The sequence below is a fragment of the Triticum aestivum genome, chromosome 7D (assembly GCF_018294505.1).
Source record: "Triticum aestivum cultivar Chinese Spring chromosome 7D, IWGSC CS RefSeq v2.1, whole genome shotgun sequence".
In the NCBI taxonomy this organism is placed as follows: Eukaryota; Viridiplantae; Streptophyta; class Magnoliopsida; order Poales; family Poaceae; genus Triticum; species Triticum aestivum.
Genome location: NC_057814.1, coordinates 600,874,423 through 600,890,052, shown reverse-complemented (window position 1 = coordinate 600,890,052; position 15,630 = coordinate 600,874,423). Strand labels below are relative to the sequence as shown.

Genomic DNA, 15,630 nt, shown 5'->3' with positions numbered 1-15,630 from the left:
GCAGACATGACCGAGATGTTCTCCGGTCAATAACCAACAGCGGGATCTGGATACCCATGTTGGCTCCCACATGTTCCACGATGATCTCATCGGATGAACCACGATGTCGGGGATTCAATCAATCCCGTATTCAATTCCCTTTGTCTAACGGTATGTTACTTGCCCGAGATTCGATCGTTGGTATCCCTATACCTTGTTCAATCTCGTTACCGGCAAGTCTCTTTACTCGTTCCGTAACTCACATCATCCCGTGATCAACTCCTTGGTCACACTGTGCACATTATGATGATGTCCTACCGAGTGGGCCCAGAGATACCTCTCCGTTTACACGGAGTGACAAATCCCAGTCTCGATTCGTGCCAACCCAACAGACACTTTCGGAGATACCCGTAGTGCACCTTTATAGCCACCCAGTTACGTTGTGACGTTTGGTACACCCAAAGCATTCCTACGGTATCCGGGAGTTGCACAATCTCATGGTCTAAGGAAATGATACTTGACATTAGAAAAGCTCTGAGCAAACGAACTACACGATCTTGTGCTAGGCTTAGGATTGGGTCTTGTCCATCACATCATTCTCCTAATGATGTGATCCCGTTATCAACGACATCCAATGTCCATGGTCAGGAAACCGTAACCATCTATTGATCAACGAGCTAGTCAACTAGAGGCTTACTAGGGACATGGTGTTGTCTATGTATCCACACATGTATCTGAGTTTCCTATCAATACAATTTTAGCATGGATAATAAACGATTATCATGAACAAGGAAATATAATAATAACCAATTTATTATTGCCTCTAGGGCATATTTCCAACAAAGACATGGTTTAATTCTCTTGATCCTGGTTGTGTGCGTAGTCCCCAAGATATGATTTATTACTTCTCTGCTAAATATTTCCCCGCTCATAAGAAACAAGCTGCCTTCAGGGAAATATATAATTTTGTGCAAATTGAAGAAGAGAGTCTCCCACAAGCTTGGGGGAGGCTTCTCCAATTACTTAATGCTTTGCCTGATCATCCTCTCAAGAAAAATGAAATACTTGATATCTTTTATAATGGACTAACCGATGCTTCCAGAGACCACCTGGATAGTTGTGTTGGTTGTGTTTTCAGGGAAAGAACAGTTGATCAAGCTGAATTTCTATTGAATAATATGTTGACTAATGAAAATAATTGGACACTTCCTGAACCAACTCCTAAGCCAACTCCGAAGAAGTGGGGTATTCTATTTCTCAGTCCTGAAGATATGCAAGAGGCAAAGAAATCTATGAAAGAAAAGGGTATTAAAGCTGATGATGTTAAGAATTTGCCTCCTATTGAAGAAATACATGGTCTTAATTTGCCGCATGTTGAAGAAATACATGGTCTTGATAACCCGACACAGGTAGTAAAGGTAAATTCTCTCTTTTAGATTTGATGAAGGTGATATGCCTCGTTATAAGTCTGCTAGCCAATGCTTAGATGAGTTTGATAATTTTATTGTCAAACAAGAAAACTTCAATGCTTATGTTGATAGACAATTGAAACGAAATGCTTATATGATTGAACACTTGAGTGATTATATGTCTAGAGTTAAAGGTGAACTTAAACTCATTAGTAAACATGCTTCTATGGTTACCACTCAAGTAGAACAAGTGCTTAAAGCTCAAAATAATTTGCTCAATGAATTAAATAATAAGAAGAATGATAATGCTATTAGAGTTGTGACTAGAGGGGGTAAAATGACTCAGGAACCTTTGTATCCTGAGGGCCACCCTAAGTGAATTGAGCAAGATTCTCAGAGAACTAATGTTGATGCACCTAGTCCTTATAAGAGGAAGAAAAAGAAAAATGATAGGACTTTGCATGCTTCTAGTGAACCTGTTGTTGACACACCTGAGAATCCCAATGATATTTCTATTTCTGATGCTGAAACACAATCTGGTGATGAACATGAACCTAGTGATAATGTTAATAATGATGTTCATGTTGATGCTCAACCTAGTAATAACAATGATGTAGAAATTGAACCTGCTGTTGATCTTGATAACCCACAATCAAAGAATCAACGTTATGATAAGAGAGGCTTTGTTGCTAGGAGGCACGGTAAAGAAAGAGAACCATGGGTTCAGAAACCCATGCCCTTTCTTCCCAAACCATCCAAGAAAAAGGATGATGAGGATTTTGAGCGCTTTGCTGAAATGATTAGACCTATCTTTTTGCGTATGCGTTTTACTGATATGCTTAAAATGAATCCTTATGCTAAATATATGAAGGATATTGTCACAAATAAAAGAAAGATACCGGAAGCTGAAATTTCCACCATGCTTGCTAATTACACTTTTAAGGGTGGAATACCAAAGAAACTAGGAGATCCAGGAATACCAACTATACCATGCTCCATTAAAAGAAACTATGTTAGAACTGCTTTATGTGATCTTGGAGCCGGTGTTAGTGTTATGCCTCTCTCTTTATATCGTAGAATTGATTTGAATAAGTTGACACCTACTGAAATATCTTTGCAAATGGCCGATAAATCAACTGCTATACCTATCGGTATTTGTGAGGATGTGCCTGTTGTGGTTGCAACCGTTACTATTCTAACGGACTTTGTTATTCTTGATATTCCCGAGGACGATAGTATGTCGATTATCCTTGGTAGACCTTTTTTGAATACTGCAGGGGTTGTTATTAATTACAACAAAGGCAATGTCACTTTTCATGTTAATGGTAATGAGCATACGGTACACTTTCCGAGGAAACAACCTCAAGTCCACAGTATCAATTCTATTGGAAAAATTCCATCTCTTACTATTGGAGGTTTTGAATTTCCTCCTCCTACTGTCAAGAAGAGATATGATATTCTTATTGTTGGGGATGTGCATATCCCCGTTGAGGTAAAATAGTGTTATTCGAAATTTCTCCGGTTCCATGTTATTCGGAATGAGTTTGTTAACAAGACTTGATCAACCTTGTTAGTGGATTCCTTTTGATGAGCATGAGTGGATGAAGTTAGAAAGCACAACCTTCTGTACCCTCCTTTTACTTTCTGTTATTTAGATTAAATAAAGCAAAAATAGTATATTCTGCCTGTTTTCTGAATTATCCGTGCAATAAAAAATACCCCGAATATAAAAGTTCTCCAAATGCCCCGAAAATAAAATATGATTTTTTTCTAGAATATTTGAGAATATTTGAAACTGAGAACACAGCAGGGGGAGCAAGCACCTGGTCTCCCTAATAGAGTTGTTGAATGCACCATCATCAGCCTCACTTGGCATTACTTCCAAGCAATCGGCACGAGTCCAAGCACCCTTATGGATAACTCTGTACTCTTTGCGAAGCCACTCCAAATGCCATAAATATGCCCTCTCGTCGTTGTCAGGTGTGTGATCATCTTCAACTCGGGCATTCCTCTGAGCATTCCACATGTCCACCCACATAAGATGGTGATCCTCCCAATTAGTGACATTCTTGTTGTTTTGCTGGCTCGTCCTACAAAGCATGAGAAGAGTTGGTATCAATTACATTTTTCCATGGTACACATTGATCAACATATGGTACAAAAAACTCTCACCTATGTAGCACCACATTTGTCTCAACATAATCCGGCGGGGTGCGTTGTTGTACTCCAAATTGCTTCGAAACACGATGTGGAAGATGCCACTCGACCGCAAAAAGCATATCATGGGGCAACACACACGCCAAAGATGTTGGTCACAAAGGCACATATTGCTCAAAGGGAACTGCCTAAGTACCATGTACGGCCTCCAATTGACCTACATCACAACATGTCACTCGCTCATGCACAACAAAAAAATCTGTAATGATGGCAAGGCATTTGATAATTACCTGATTGTAACTAAGCATGTCAAGCTCGCTTATGTATGCCTTGTACCGCCCCATGGCGGCGATACTCAACACTTGGACATTAGCCCACGTGTATGCAATAGTGAGGTACCGCTCCTCATCCCCGTCATAAGGCCACTCCCAAGGTTCTTCTGGAGCAATGGTGACGTTACGACCCACAGGGATACGCTCCCACATCCAAATCTATAGGACCCAAACGAAACCACCAAGACAAGATTTCGGCTTACTCCTCATACATGCTCCGTCCAACTGCACATATTTGTACACACGTTAAACGATCACATGCAAAAATCTCTTTCATATAATGAGAATGCATCATAGTAAGCATTACCTGACGGTACAAGAAGGCTAGTGCCGCCGACCCCCAACTCCACTTAACATCCCAGTTACGAAGAGGGTCCAAGAACATCCACGAGGCTGTGTCTCCCGTGCCGTCAGGAAACACCACTTGGGTCAAAAGATTCCATAAGTAAGCCCTGGTGTACCTCTCCACAACAGCCGGACTGGCATTCTCTGGGCACTCGTAAAAATGATCTTGTAGCCACGAGAACAAAACACCGGATGGCCTAGGATCCTTCTTTGTTTCATGAATCCACGAGGCAGGTTCGACACCAACCAATCATGCAACCCGTTGTCGCCACCCCTCAGACTTCATCTTCCCGGTAAGAGCCCTGCCCTCGATCGGAAGCCCGAAGATCATCGCAATATCCTCCAAAGTGACGGTCATCTCACCAAGAGCAAGGTGAAAAGAGTGCGTCTCTGGCCTCCAACGGTTCGTAAGGGCGGTAATGGCCGTCGGGTTCAGCCATGGTGGTGAGCCTTTAAAGTTGAGCACAAATTGGAGAAGATCAATTCTTCTAAAATAAGGCTCGTAGCGACGGCCATACTTCAGGGACTCACGTGGGTTGTGGCCTCTCAACCGAAGTATTGGAGGAACCTACAGAAAACACACGCACAATTTATATACTTCTCTAAACTACTTACAGTATGAGAATCAACAATGTAGATACCTCCCCTCTTTCCACTAGCACAACACGATGCTTCTCCTCGTAATAATCATCCAGGCCAGGATATTTATCCGGCTCAAACATCCTACAAAATAAGGCCAATGGATTCGTTATGATATATGCTTAAAATTATGAACACATCATATACAAAATCGTGTGAGAAACTACTACAAATTATCCCAAAGTTACAAATCACGAACCACATTACCAACACCAATTCTTTTCAACCTATTTTATCCCAAAGAATCTATCACAACTAATTATGAACAAATAATAGGTTCAACCTAATCCAAAAAAATGGTCTATCTCTAAATCCAATACTACACAAGTTCACTAAGAATACTTCAACACAAGGAGTACATGTCTTCTTTCTAAACATAATCTAACCAAAATATTCATCAAACAAATCACTAATAACTCATCTTAGGGTTCCACCATGTTTGAAAAAATGCATCTACAATAACAATAGCCAATCTTGACTGAAAATAAATGGAGGATTGGGAAGAGAATACCTCAAGCAACTCGGGGATGCTCCGATCTACTCGTCTTGATGGTCAAAATAGCAGATTTGGGGGGGATTTGAGGGAGGGACGGCCGCCAGTTCCTCGCTGGGACGAACTGCCCGACCGGGGCTGCGAGTGGGCTTGGTACGGCCCCCGCGGCCCCGCGCGCATTACTTGATCCAGGCCAGAAATGTCAGGGACGTTTGCGTTTCAGCCGTGCCACGTCAGCGAGAACAGCGGGTTCGGGCTGACCGTGGGCCAGGGAAGAAACACTAGCTGCCTCGGCGTTTTCATGTTGGCCAGAAACGCTAGCTGGGTCGGCGTTTGAGTGTTGGTCAGAAACGCCGCTGGCGTTGCTAAAAGGGTCAAATCGTGAAATACTTTCATGTCGAGTTCAGTTTGCGACGCTAACGCTGACAAGATCAGAACAGTGATTTCGGTCAAGAGGAACGACCAGAGGTTAAAGGAGAAAACACTCAACCCCCAACTGCGCCAGGAGCATGTGTATGTGCGTGTAGTGTACGGTGCATGTGTGAAATATGAAGACGTGCATTTCAGATCCGGGGGGGATTCGATCGAGCTAGAGGGCGAGACAGGCTTGGCATTGCTGTGGGCAGGCTTTCCTCGGCACTCATTGGCCCGGCTGGCCGCAGACGCCTCCCTATCGGCAATGGGCATATGCAATGCAAGGACGGCACGGCACGGCAGCAGCCCCTCTGCAACCTGCTGCATGCAGCTGCCGGCCCGCCCGCGCAGCAGCATGGAGGAACAGTGACTGCCATGGATCCCTGCATGCATGCATGCATGCACGAGCTGCCTGAGCGCGCGCACACCCCGTGCTTGCGCAGCACAGGGCGCACAGTCTAGTCGTAGCTACTGCTACAACGGCAGTGGCACCACATAACCCTTGGACTGTTCTACGTAGTACCTTCATGGCTTCATCCTGGCCTCTCCGGCCGTGGTGAGTGATCAATCATCGCGTCACGCCGTCACGGATTCACTTTCACCCCGAGATATCGGAGAGAGATACCCCCTGCCTCTCGTGCTGCCGGCCTAGCCTCTGCTAGCCTATGTGTTGTAGCCACAAACAAATATAGATGAACATGGAGTCCAAATTTTTCTCTTTTTCGGCTAGAAAAATGGAAATGAAGAGAAAATATGAAAACGGAAACGAAAATTTGCAAAACAAAAATGAAAATATATTTTTTATGCGGAAATAGAAACAAAAACGGAACGGTGTTTTCTGGTGGAACAGATGTGGAAACGGAACTTTTCGGTTATGTGAATATGTAGTATAGGCCTATGGCTGCTTTGTAACCCAACCACAAAACAACACACAATGACTCAATGAGCAGAATGAATCATATACGTACTCAACTAGACCCTATACACAATTGCTCAGTACTACTACAATACTACGCTAAGTTGCTAACATAATCATATTATTTTGTAGCCATGGTAAAATTTGTTTGTTTTTGTGTTTATTTATCGATGACTCGAGGGGTTTTAAAGTTCCGGTCAACGCCCACTTTTGTTTTCCGTGTCCACTTTGTATTCGATCTGTGTCTGTTTTCGATAGTATCTGTTTCTGCCAAAAATATGAAAATAAATGTGATAGCACCTAGTTTCGTCCATTTCCACTCCGTTTTCATCCCTACTCACGTACATGGTACGTAGCCGAGCATAGTAGGTGCTAGACACGATATTTTCCGTCCTTTTTAGCTGTACTAGACACGATCTTTTCCGTCCATTTTTACTCCAGCTACACGACTGTTTAGTCACGGAGGAATCATACGTACGCGTAGTACTGGCCGAGGCAATGTTGAACAGTTGAAGACTGTCGACCCTAATACCGTATCCACACCCAACCTATCGGGATTGTACGTTGGCCGTACGTAGGCACGTGGAGTTGCTCTTAAACCGACGGAGCAAGGTGTGAAACAGCCAGACGCCCGCCTCCGGCGCCGGTCCCTCCGGCCTGCTCGCCGGCCATTGCCGCCTCCGGCGAGGTACGAGACGTTAATGGCCGGAGCGGGCGGCCGGCGATCCGGTCAACGGCACGGGGCAATAATGTGCGGCTGCCGTGGGCACGACGAGGAAGCAGGTCGGTCGTTTCCGTGCTCTGCATGCGCCTCTCTGCCCGTCCGTCCGTCCGTCCATCTGCCCGAAGAAATACGGGCATATCATTGTCCTCGCCTCGTCCCGTCGCCCCCGGCCGGTCAATTTGTACGCTCGGTAGCAACTTTTCTAATACCGGTAATTCCCTTCCAGTGAACACATTCGCGACGAACGGTGCCACCACTATCGCTACGGCGTGTTGCTTCCGAAAGTGTGCATACAATAAAACGTTTTTTCTCTGTATAAGCCAACGATTTCTTGTAGAGAAAGTGATTAGTTTGTACACTCAAGTAAAGAGGCGCATGCACGCATGCATGTGGTTCCTGTGAACGCTTTCCTCCGCTCGAGAAGCAACGACACGTATGCCGAATGACCCTGCACGCATAACTGCACACAAAACTCACGACACTTGGTGTCCGCTTTCACGTGTCATTTCTCTCTTGACATTGCACTACTACGTATTTTCAAAGCTTCTTGCTTCATCACAATGTACCGCCTGAGCACATCATGCATGCATGCATGCATTTGGGAAGAAATTCTCGGTGAAAGCTGATGCAACTCCTGCAGCAGCTCCTTGCCATTTAGCACGGCAGGGCAGGGCATGGTGGTGATCGCTGATCGGCTCGTCCGTGGGAAACAGATGGACCACGACGGACGGACGACGCATGCATACGTACGCGCGCGCACATGCACGCCCGGAAAAACTGTTTCGTCCGTTGCAGCAGCTAAGCACTGTAGGCGGCCTGACATATCCCCTCCCTTCAAAAAAAAAAATTAACTCGTAGTAGTACGTGCGTGCCAATTGATTAGGTTGCCTGTGACTGTGAGATATTTTTGCTATTGCTACCAGGCACGCGAAAGTGCATGCATACGGGTACGGCCGGTGCAGTAGCTAGCACGATCGAAGCCAGTGTCCAACTCTTCGCAAGACTTTGGAGTCTCTAATCATATACCTGACCCAGATCCGATTCATGTAATCGTATGAGCTGTAGTTAAGTCCTTTGAGCTAGCACTTTATTGTACATCGGGACTTTTGGACGAGTCATTTGCCCAAAAGCATGGGCGTTCACAGGACCCGGCGCGTACGTACGTAACGTAGGTCTATTTCTGCCTGGGATCCACCGGCCTGGACTGGCTACCGGCCGGGGGAAGGCGCTCCTGGACGGACATGCTCATGGGCACGGCACGGCCACAGTCACTTTACTGTGGGCACTGCCGTTTTTAAGGCGCGAAAGCACCACCACCACCCCCAGCATGGCTGGCTGGCTAACCAGTAACCACCAACGCGTCGAGAGTATTACCAACACGAAATGGGAAGGCTGTCGTTGAATTCTTCTCCTCCTCCGGCCCTCTCGTGGGCTTTATAAGTAGCGAGACGCCGGCGGGTATCAGACCCCAGAGCAAAACACGGTTGCGTAGGAGGAGAGAGCAGGCGAGACACAATCCCGCCACTGAAAAAAGTCTCTCCCTCTCCATCCTCCTCGTCTCCGGCCGGCTGCGGCGGCCATGGGCGCTCCTCTGTCCTCCTGGCCGTGGGCAGGCCTAGGCGCATACAAGGCAAGCACTCTTCTTTCTTATTCGCCATTGCTTCGAGACATGTAGACACACGTGTTGATCTTACTCTCTGCCTCTGTCGATGGATCTTGCAGTACGTGCTGTACGGGCCGCTGGTGGCGAAGGTGGCGCAGGAGTGGCGGGAGCAGGGCGGCGCGCCGACGGACTCGTGGTGCCTCCACCTGCTGCTCCTGCTGGCGCTCCGGTCGCTCATCCACCAGCTCTGGTTCTCCTACGCCAACATGCTCTTCTTCACCCGCCGCCGCCGCGTCGTCCCGGACGGCGTCGACTTCCACCAGATCGACGCCGAGTGGGACTGGTGCGTGCTTACGACTCCTGCTCACCTACTGCCGCTCGCGCATGCGCGCACGCTCGCTCGCTCCACCAATGGCCATGGCCGGCCGCCGGCTTTTTCCTACCTACCTACCTACGCAGTTTGACTTCACTGTTCGCGTTCACGCCACGCACTGTACGGAGGAGTAGTAGCTGCGAGCTGCACAGACCATTAATCACCTGCACAGCTTGCGGATTGCCTCGACATCCGCTCCGGATTGGTTCGATTTGGCCAAGTTGGTCTCGTCTCCTATCCTACGTGATTTAACCTCCGTACAGTAACCATGGAGAAGAGAAGAGGGATCTCGCCTGCGCCGTTCCTTTCCGGCTTGATGAGCTCCGGTCAGCTCCGGCCGGTGGTGACCACGTGCTAGCACGCACGCCCGCCCGCGGCGCTCTTCGAGGGCACGCACGGCACTCGGCAGTAAATGCCGCAGTGATTGAATCCCGATTTGGGTGTCTGTTGGTCGACGGCCGAAGCGGGAGCAGCACAGCCAGCACCCCTCTCGGCATGAGATGAGCCGCGGCGAGGCAAGCAACTGCCCAGACGCATTCAAATCGCGTGATGGCCGGGGCCGGAGACATCGCTTTCTCCAATTATTTTGGAGCTCGCTGTAGGACACGAGACACTGGGACACTGGTAGAGTAATTTCGGCTGACGTTTTTACTGTCTTGGTTGCGCAGGGATAACATGGTGATCATGCAGACGCTGCTGGGGGCCATGGCGATCAGCAGCCCGCTGTTCCCGGCGATGAGCGAGCTCCGGGCCTGGGACCCGCGGGGGTGGGCGGTGGCGCTGCTGCTGCACGTCGCCGTCTCGGAGCCCGGGTTCCGGTGGGCCCACAGGGCGCTCCACCGGGGCCCGCTCTTCAGCCGGTACCACTCCAAGCACCACTCGTCCCCGGTCACCCAGCCCCTCACCTGTACGTACACACCTTGAAGTAGCGCGGCAACACCACCCTGACTCCGGCAATTCCCTTGCAATAATGGCGGTGTTCTCCTGCTGTAACTGCAGCTGCGTACGGCACGCCGCTGGAGAGCCTGGTCCTGACGCTGGCGATGGCGGCGCCGCTCGCCGGGGCCTTCCTGGTCGGCGCTGGGTCAGTGAGCCTGGTCTACGGCCACATCTTCGCCTTCGACTACCTCCGGTGCATGGGGTACAGCAACGTGGAGGTCATCTCCCACAGGGCCTTCCAGGCCTTCCCGCTCCTCCGATACCTCATCTACACCCCAACGTGAGTGCCTCTCATCTTTTATTGTCAGAGAATTTGTGCAGTAATTGCCCACCGTAATAATCAACTTGACGTGGGTCATTTTCTGGAATCGGTGCCAATCAACCATGTTTAGTTAGATACGGACAAAAAATAATAACTGTCATCGGCATCACGATGATAGTAAGTATGATGATTCTTGTAAGCCCTGAGGAGGTTGATGGTGGGGCGTCAATGCCCAGAAGTGCTTGCGGCTAGCAGTAGCAGTAGCAGTCACTGGTGAAGTGGCGAGGGAGCAGGGCCATGTGTAGGGCCAGTAGTTGATAGCGTGGGCATGGGCGTAAATGGAAGCTCCCGCCCAACCAACCCGAAAGGCGCCGGCCCGCGCTGCCCGGAGCGGCGACGGCGACCCGTGCCGGTGCCCACCCCAACTGTAGTGGCGATACCGGAGCCGGAGGCGCCATGGCACGGGGCCGTCGCTCTCGCTCGTGCCGCTTGCTAAATACAGATATACAGAGATCCATTAACCAAACCGAGCTGCATGTTGGGTGCCCCTAGATGGCCTATCATTAGGTGCCGCAGCCGTCTTGTCAGGTTAATTAGCGGGCACAGTGGGGTTACTGTGCGAGTTCTGACGCCTGACCAACCAGGGTTTGAGATCAAATTTGGAGGCCTGCAAGGCTGATAAATTTACATTTACATGCCATGTGTTGCTTCAGACTTGATGAGACTGGTGACTAATCATCCGCGTCATGCAGGTACCTGAGCCTGCACCACCAGGAGAAGGACTCCAACTTCTGCCTCTTCATGCCGCTCTTCGACTTCCTCGGCGGCACCGTGCACCCCAGATCATGGGAGCTCCAGAAGGAGGTCGACCAAGGTACACACACATCAACCACCATGGCACAAATCCCCATCACAAGCTTCAGTTAAAATTTACCAGTGAAACAGATAACTGAGCCGATGGATCCATGGTGAAATTTGCTTTCAGGGAAGAACGACCGGGTGCCGGACTTCGTGTTCCTGGCGCACGTGGTGGACGTGGTGTCCTCCATGCACGTGCCGTTCGCGTTCCGGGCGTGCAGCTCGCAGCCCTGGACGACGCGCCTCGTGCTGCTCCCGCTCTGGCCCATCGCCTTCTGCCTCATGGTGCTCCAGGTGCTCTGCTCCAAGACCTTCACCGTCAGCTTCTACTGCCTCCGCGGCGCGCTCCACCAGACCTGGACCATCCCGCGCTACAGCTTCCAGTACTTCATCCCGCCCATGAAGGACGGCATCAACCGCCAGATCGAGCTCGCCATCCTCAGGGCGGACAGGATGGGCGTCAAGGTGCTCAGCCTCGCCGCGCTCAACAAGAACGAGGCGCTCAACGGCGGCGGCACGCTCTTCGTCGACCGGCACCCCGACCTCAGGGTGAGGGTGGTGCATGGTAACACGCTCACCGCCGCCGTGATACTTAACGAGATCCCGGGGAGTGTCAAGGAAGTGTTCCTCACCGGCGCCACCTCCAAGCTCGGCCGGGCCATCGCGCTCTACCTCTGCCGGAAGAGGATCAGAGTCCTGGTACGTTTCAACAATGATCAGACTGATCAATGGTGATCAGTACAACCAGATTGCAGTGGATTCATTCAGAAGATTGTGGCGTTGTTGCAGATGCTGACGCTGTCGTCGGAGCGGTTCCTGAAGATCCAGAGGGAGGCGCCGGCGGAGTTCCAGCAGTACCTGGTGCAGGTCACCAAGTACCACGCCGCCAAGACCGTCAAGACGTGGCTGGTGGGGAAGTGGCTGTCGCCGAGGGAGCAGCGGTGGGCGCCGGCGGGCACGCACTTCCACCAGTTCGTGGTGCCGCCGGTGATCGAGTTCCGGCGGGACTGCACCTACGGCAAGCTGGCGGCCATGCGGCTGCCCAAGGACGTGCAGGGGCTCGGGTCCTGCGAGTACACGATGGAGCGCGGGGTGGTGCACGCGTGCCACGCCGGCGGGGTGGTGCACTGCCTGGAGGGGTGGGAGCACCACGAGGTGGGCGCCATCGACGTCGACCGCATCGACGTCGTCTGGAAGGCGGCGCTCAGGCACGGCCTCTCGCCGCCGTGACGCCGGCCACGAGCCTCTGTATGTACTGTACGTGCACGGCGGCCGGAATAACGCGCCGACTGCCCGTTGGAACGTTGGGTGTGCGTGCGTGTGTTGATATACTTGATAAGTTGATGATGTAGCCTTGGATGGTCACGTGTTATGTAATATACGTAGTACGAATACCGCAAGAGCGACAGGAGACGGCTTGTTTGTAACTCCGTGACACCAGAAAGAAATGTGATGGGAGATCGTTTCGACGCTCTATTTGTGTGGCTGCGCCCTGTGGATTACAAAGGATCTATGGCTGGACTCGTCAAATATGGCCTCCTAAATAGCCACGGACTTGTCCGAACACTACTCTGAACAACGTCGAACAGCCCCTGCGACATCCTCCTGTAAAACCACACTCTTCATATCAAAATTTTAAGTACATGCAAACCAAAATTTACCACTCTTTCTTTATACCTTCAAGGAGGATTGTCGGCGGTGCAGACTTGTGGCAGAGGACCTTAGCATTTCTCTCGTTTCAAATGGTCCAACTTAGAAGCATAATGAGCGAGGCCATGGCACACCTATTCGAAACGTTGCTTTTGGACATGTTGATCCACCACTCTTTGGTTGAGCGCTCCAAGTACCAAGCGGTAGTGTCAGGATTTGCAAGTTGTAGCCATTCCTTCACCAAGCCCCATAGCCTCAATGTGTACTGACATTTGTGAAACAAGTATGAATTGGATTCTTGCTCCCTTTTGCACAGTGGCACCAACACATGTGCTCTCCATCATCTGGACCATCTCAACAACGACATTGGCGACGGTACCTATTGCAAGAATCCTCAGTGTAGCCGTGCATTTCTGCAAAGGACAGAACAAGAGTTGTCCGCAACAATGCCGTTGGAGCCTGAAGTAGGGATCGTGTGCCTCCAATCCCTCCACCATGCACAAGAACAAGGGTCTGCGCATGCGGAAGTGTCGATGAAAAAATATTTCAGGGAATAATGGTCCAGGGGAAAGCATGCCTTGTAGAGCAGCCGTGCGCCACCGACACTATCTCAGTTTAGAACTCTCCTCCCTTTGATCAAACTCTTGAAGTTCATAATGTGCTCCACTTTCCTCTCCATTTCCTCGTGGATATTGATCATCATCATCATCATCTCAGCATCTTCGTCGTCCAAATTCGGCGAATGGAAGAACTCCTTTTGAATTAATTTCATCAAGCTCCTTGTATTGATACTCATCATCTGACGAATCCATCGTTTTTGTCTACTAAAGAATCCCAAAAAACTGATCGAACATTTTGTCAAACACATAAAAGGCAAGGTGTATGAAGAGAAGAACCAAACGTACCGCGCGCGGTGGCTTCAAGGGTAGTGTGCCTGGTGAGGAGGAGTTTTGTGGCGGTGCTGAGGGGTCAAAGCGGCGACGGAGCTAGGGTGGCGAGAGAGCTAGGGTGATAACGGAGGTCGGGGACGGCCGACGCAGACGGGGGAGAAGAGAGAGGTGTGAAAATGGTTGATTCGGCTAGGTCGGGGAGGGGGTATTTAATGAAATTTGTAATGGTTCTTGTCTGCCGGTTCTCGTCCGGGCCTCCCAATATCCGACCTAGATATGGGGGTGCCAGTCAACCCAAACGTATATGTCCGGTTTGAGGAGCACAACCGAGTCGTGATTTTATAACCGTTCACTAATTGGGCCGTCTGCACAACCAAGTTGCGATTTTATAACCGTTCACTCATCGGGCCGTCTGCAGTTCTGCACAACCGAGTAAATTATAGAAAACCACCGTAATTGTGCAAAAGCCATCAAACACCCACCAAAATGCATGTGTTTTTGATGGTTTTTTCATGAAGCGTTGGTAACTTCGACCCAATTGTGATTATTATTTTTGCAATGCATGGTTGTAGATGCTTTAACGGTGCACACTGTAGCTAGCTATGGCTCTGCAGGTAGAGTTCTTGCCTTCTGCTGTGCGCGCACCCACCAAAAAAAAACTACGGCTCTGCAGCAAGGGGTGTGCACGCACTCAGGCAGCTCATGCATGCAGGGACCGATCGCAGCCGGCTGGCCACTGTTGTTGCATGCTGCAGTGCGCGGTCAGGACGGATGGGGATACCCTGCATGCATGCAGTTTGCAGAGGGCCCGTGCCGTGGCGCCCTTGTACGCATGCATATGCCCATTGCCGATAGGGGGGCAGCCGGCCAATGAATGCCAAGGAAAGCCTGCCCGTTGTCTCGACCACGGACCTGCTCGTGCTTGTCCCATCCGGATCGCAATATCTTGGCATCTCACTCACACATGCTCGTGATGCAGTTGGGGGTTGAGTATTTCTCCTCTCCTTCACCCTCTGGTCTTTTCTCTTTTCGTTCATTGGTTTCGGTGTTGCTACACGGTAGCAGCTACAGGAACGTGACGACCTCCATGAGAGTGAACAAACCAAACCAGCCTCTTTCTTTCCGCCATTAATTACGTATAGTACGTGTGTGCATTGCATTTGCATCTCTCGCAACCCCTGTCCGTATTGCGTCAAGGCCGACGAGCCGGCCGGTCGAGCGCTTCCAGAAATGGGTCTCGGCGCTGGACGACAGATCGACGATCGAGGGGAAGCAGGTCGCCGTCCGCCCACCGGCGGCAGGAGGAGGAACCCCGTGTGCGAATTCAATTCCACTGATAGCCGAGTCGTCGCCCGTGAGTGAATGATCATCGCCCGCGCCCCACCCGCCAATCCCCCAACTGAAACAACGTTTATGCTCCCAGTCCCAGGTCAACCCACTTGCATGCATGCATGGCCGCCGGCCTCATCAATGGCCGGCCCGTCGACTGCACGACTGATGACCCGGACGCCAACACACGTAGCGGGTCGCCGATCCTACCATGCTACGGCATCTCAACGTCGCCGATCCTACCATATGCATATGCTAACTGATAGTACCAATCATTGAACGATCAGCTTGCGTGCTTAGCTTTGATCTTGCTATACG

At 50.2% G+C, this 15,630-nt stretch overlaps 1 protein-coding gene across 1 annotated transcript; it reads left to right on the top strand.

Moving 5' to 3' along the window:
* The first annotated feature begins 8,764 nt into the window (after positions 1-8,764).
* On the top strand, positions 8,765-12,919 carry LOC123165924 (very-long-chain aldehyde decarbonylase GL1-3). The gene is made up of 7 exons (XM_044583676.1): positions 8,765-9,038; positions 9,131-9,354; positions 10,053-10,291; positions 10,384-10,603; positions 11,338-11,459; positions 11,571-12,142; positions 12,233-12,919. The coding sequence occupies exons 1-7, from the start codon at positions 8,988-8,990 to the stop codon at positions 12,671-12,673; spliced, it is 1,869 nt and encodes a 622-aa protein (XP_044439611.1). The 5' UTR covers positions 8,765-8,987; the 3' UTR covers positions 12,674-12,919.
* The last annotated feature ends 2,711 nt before the right edge of the window (positions 12,920-15,630 follow it).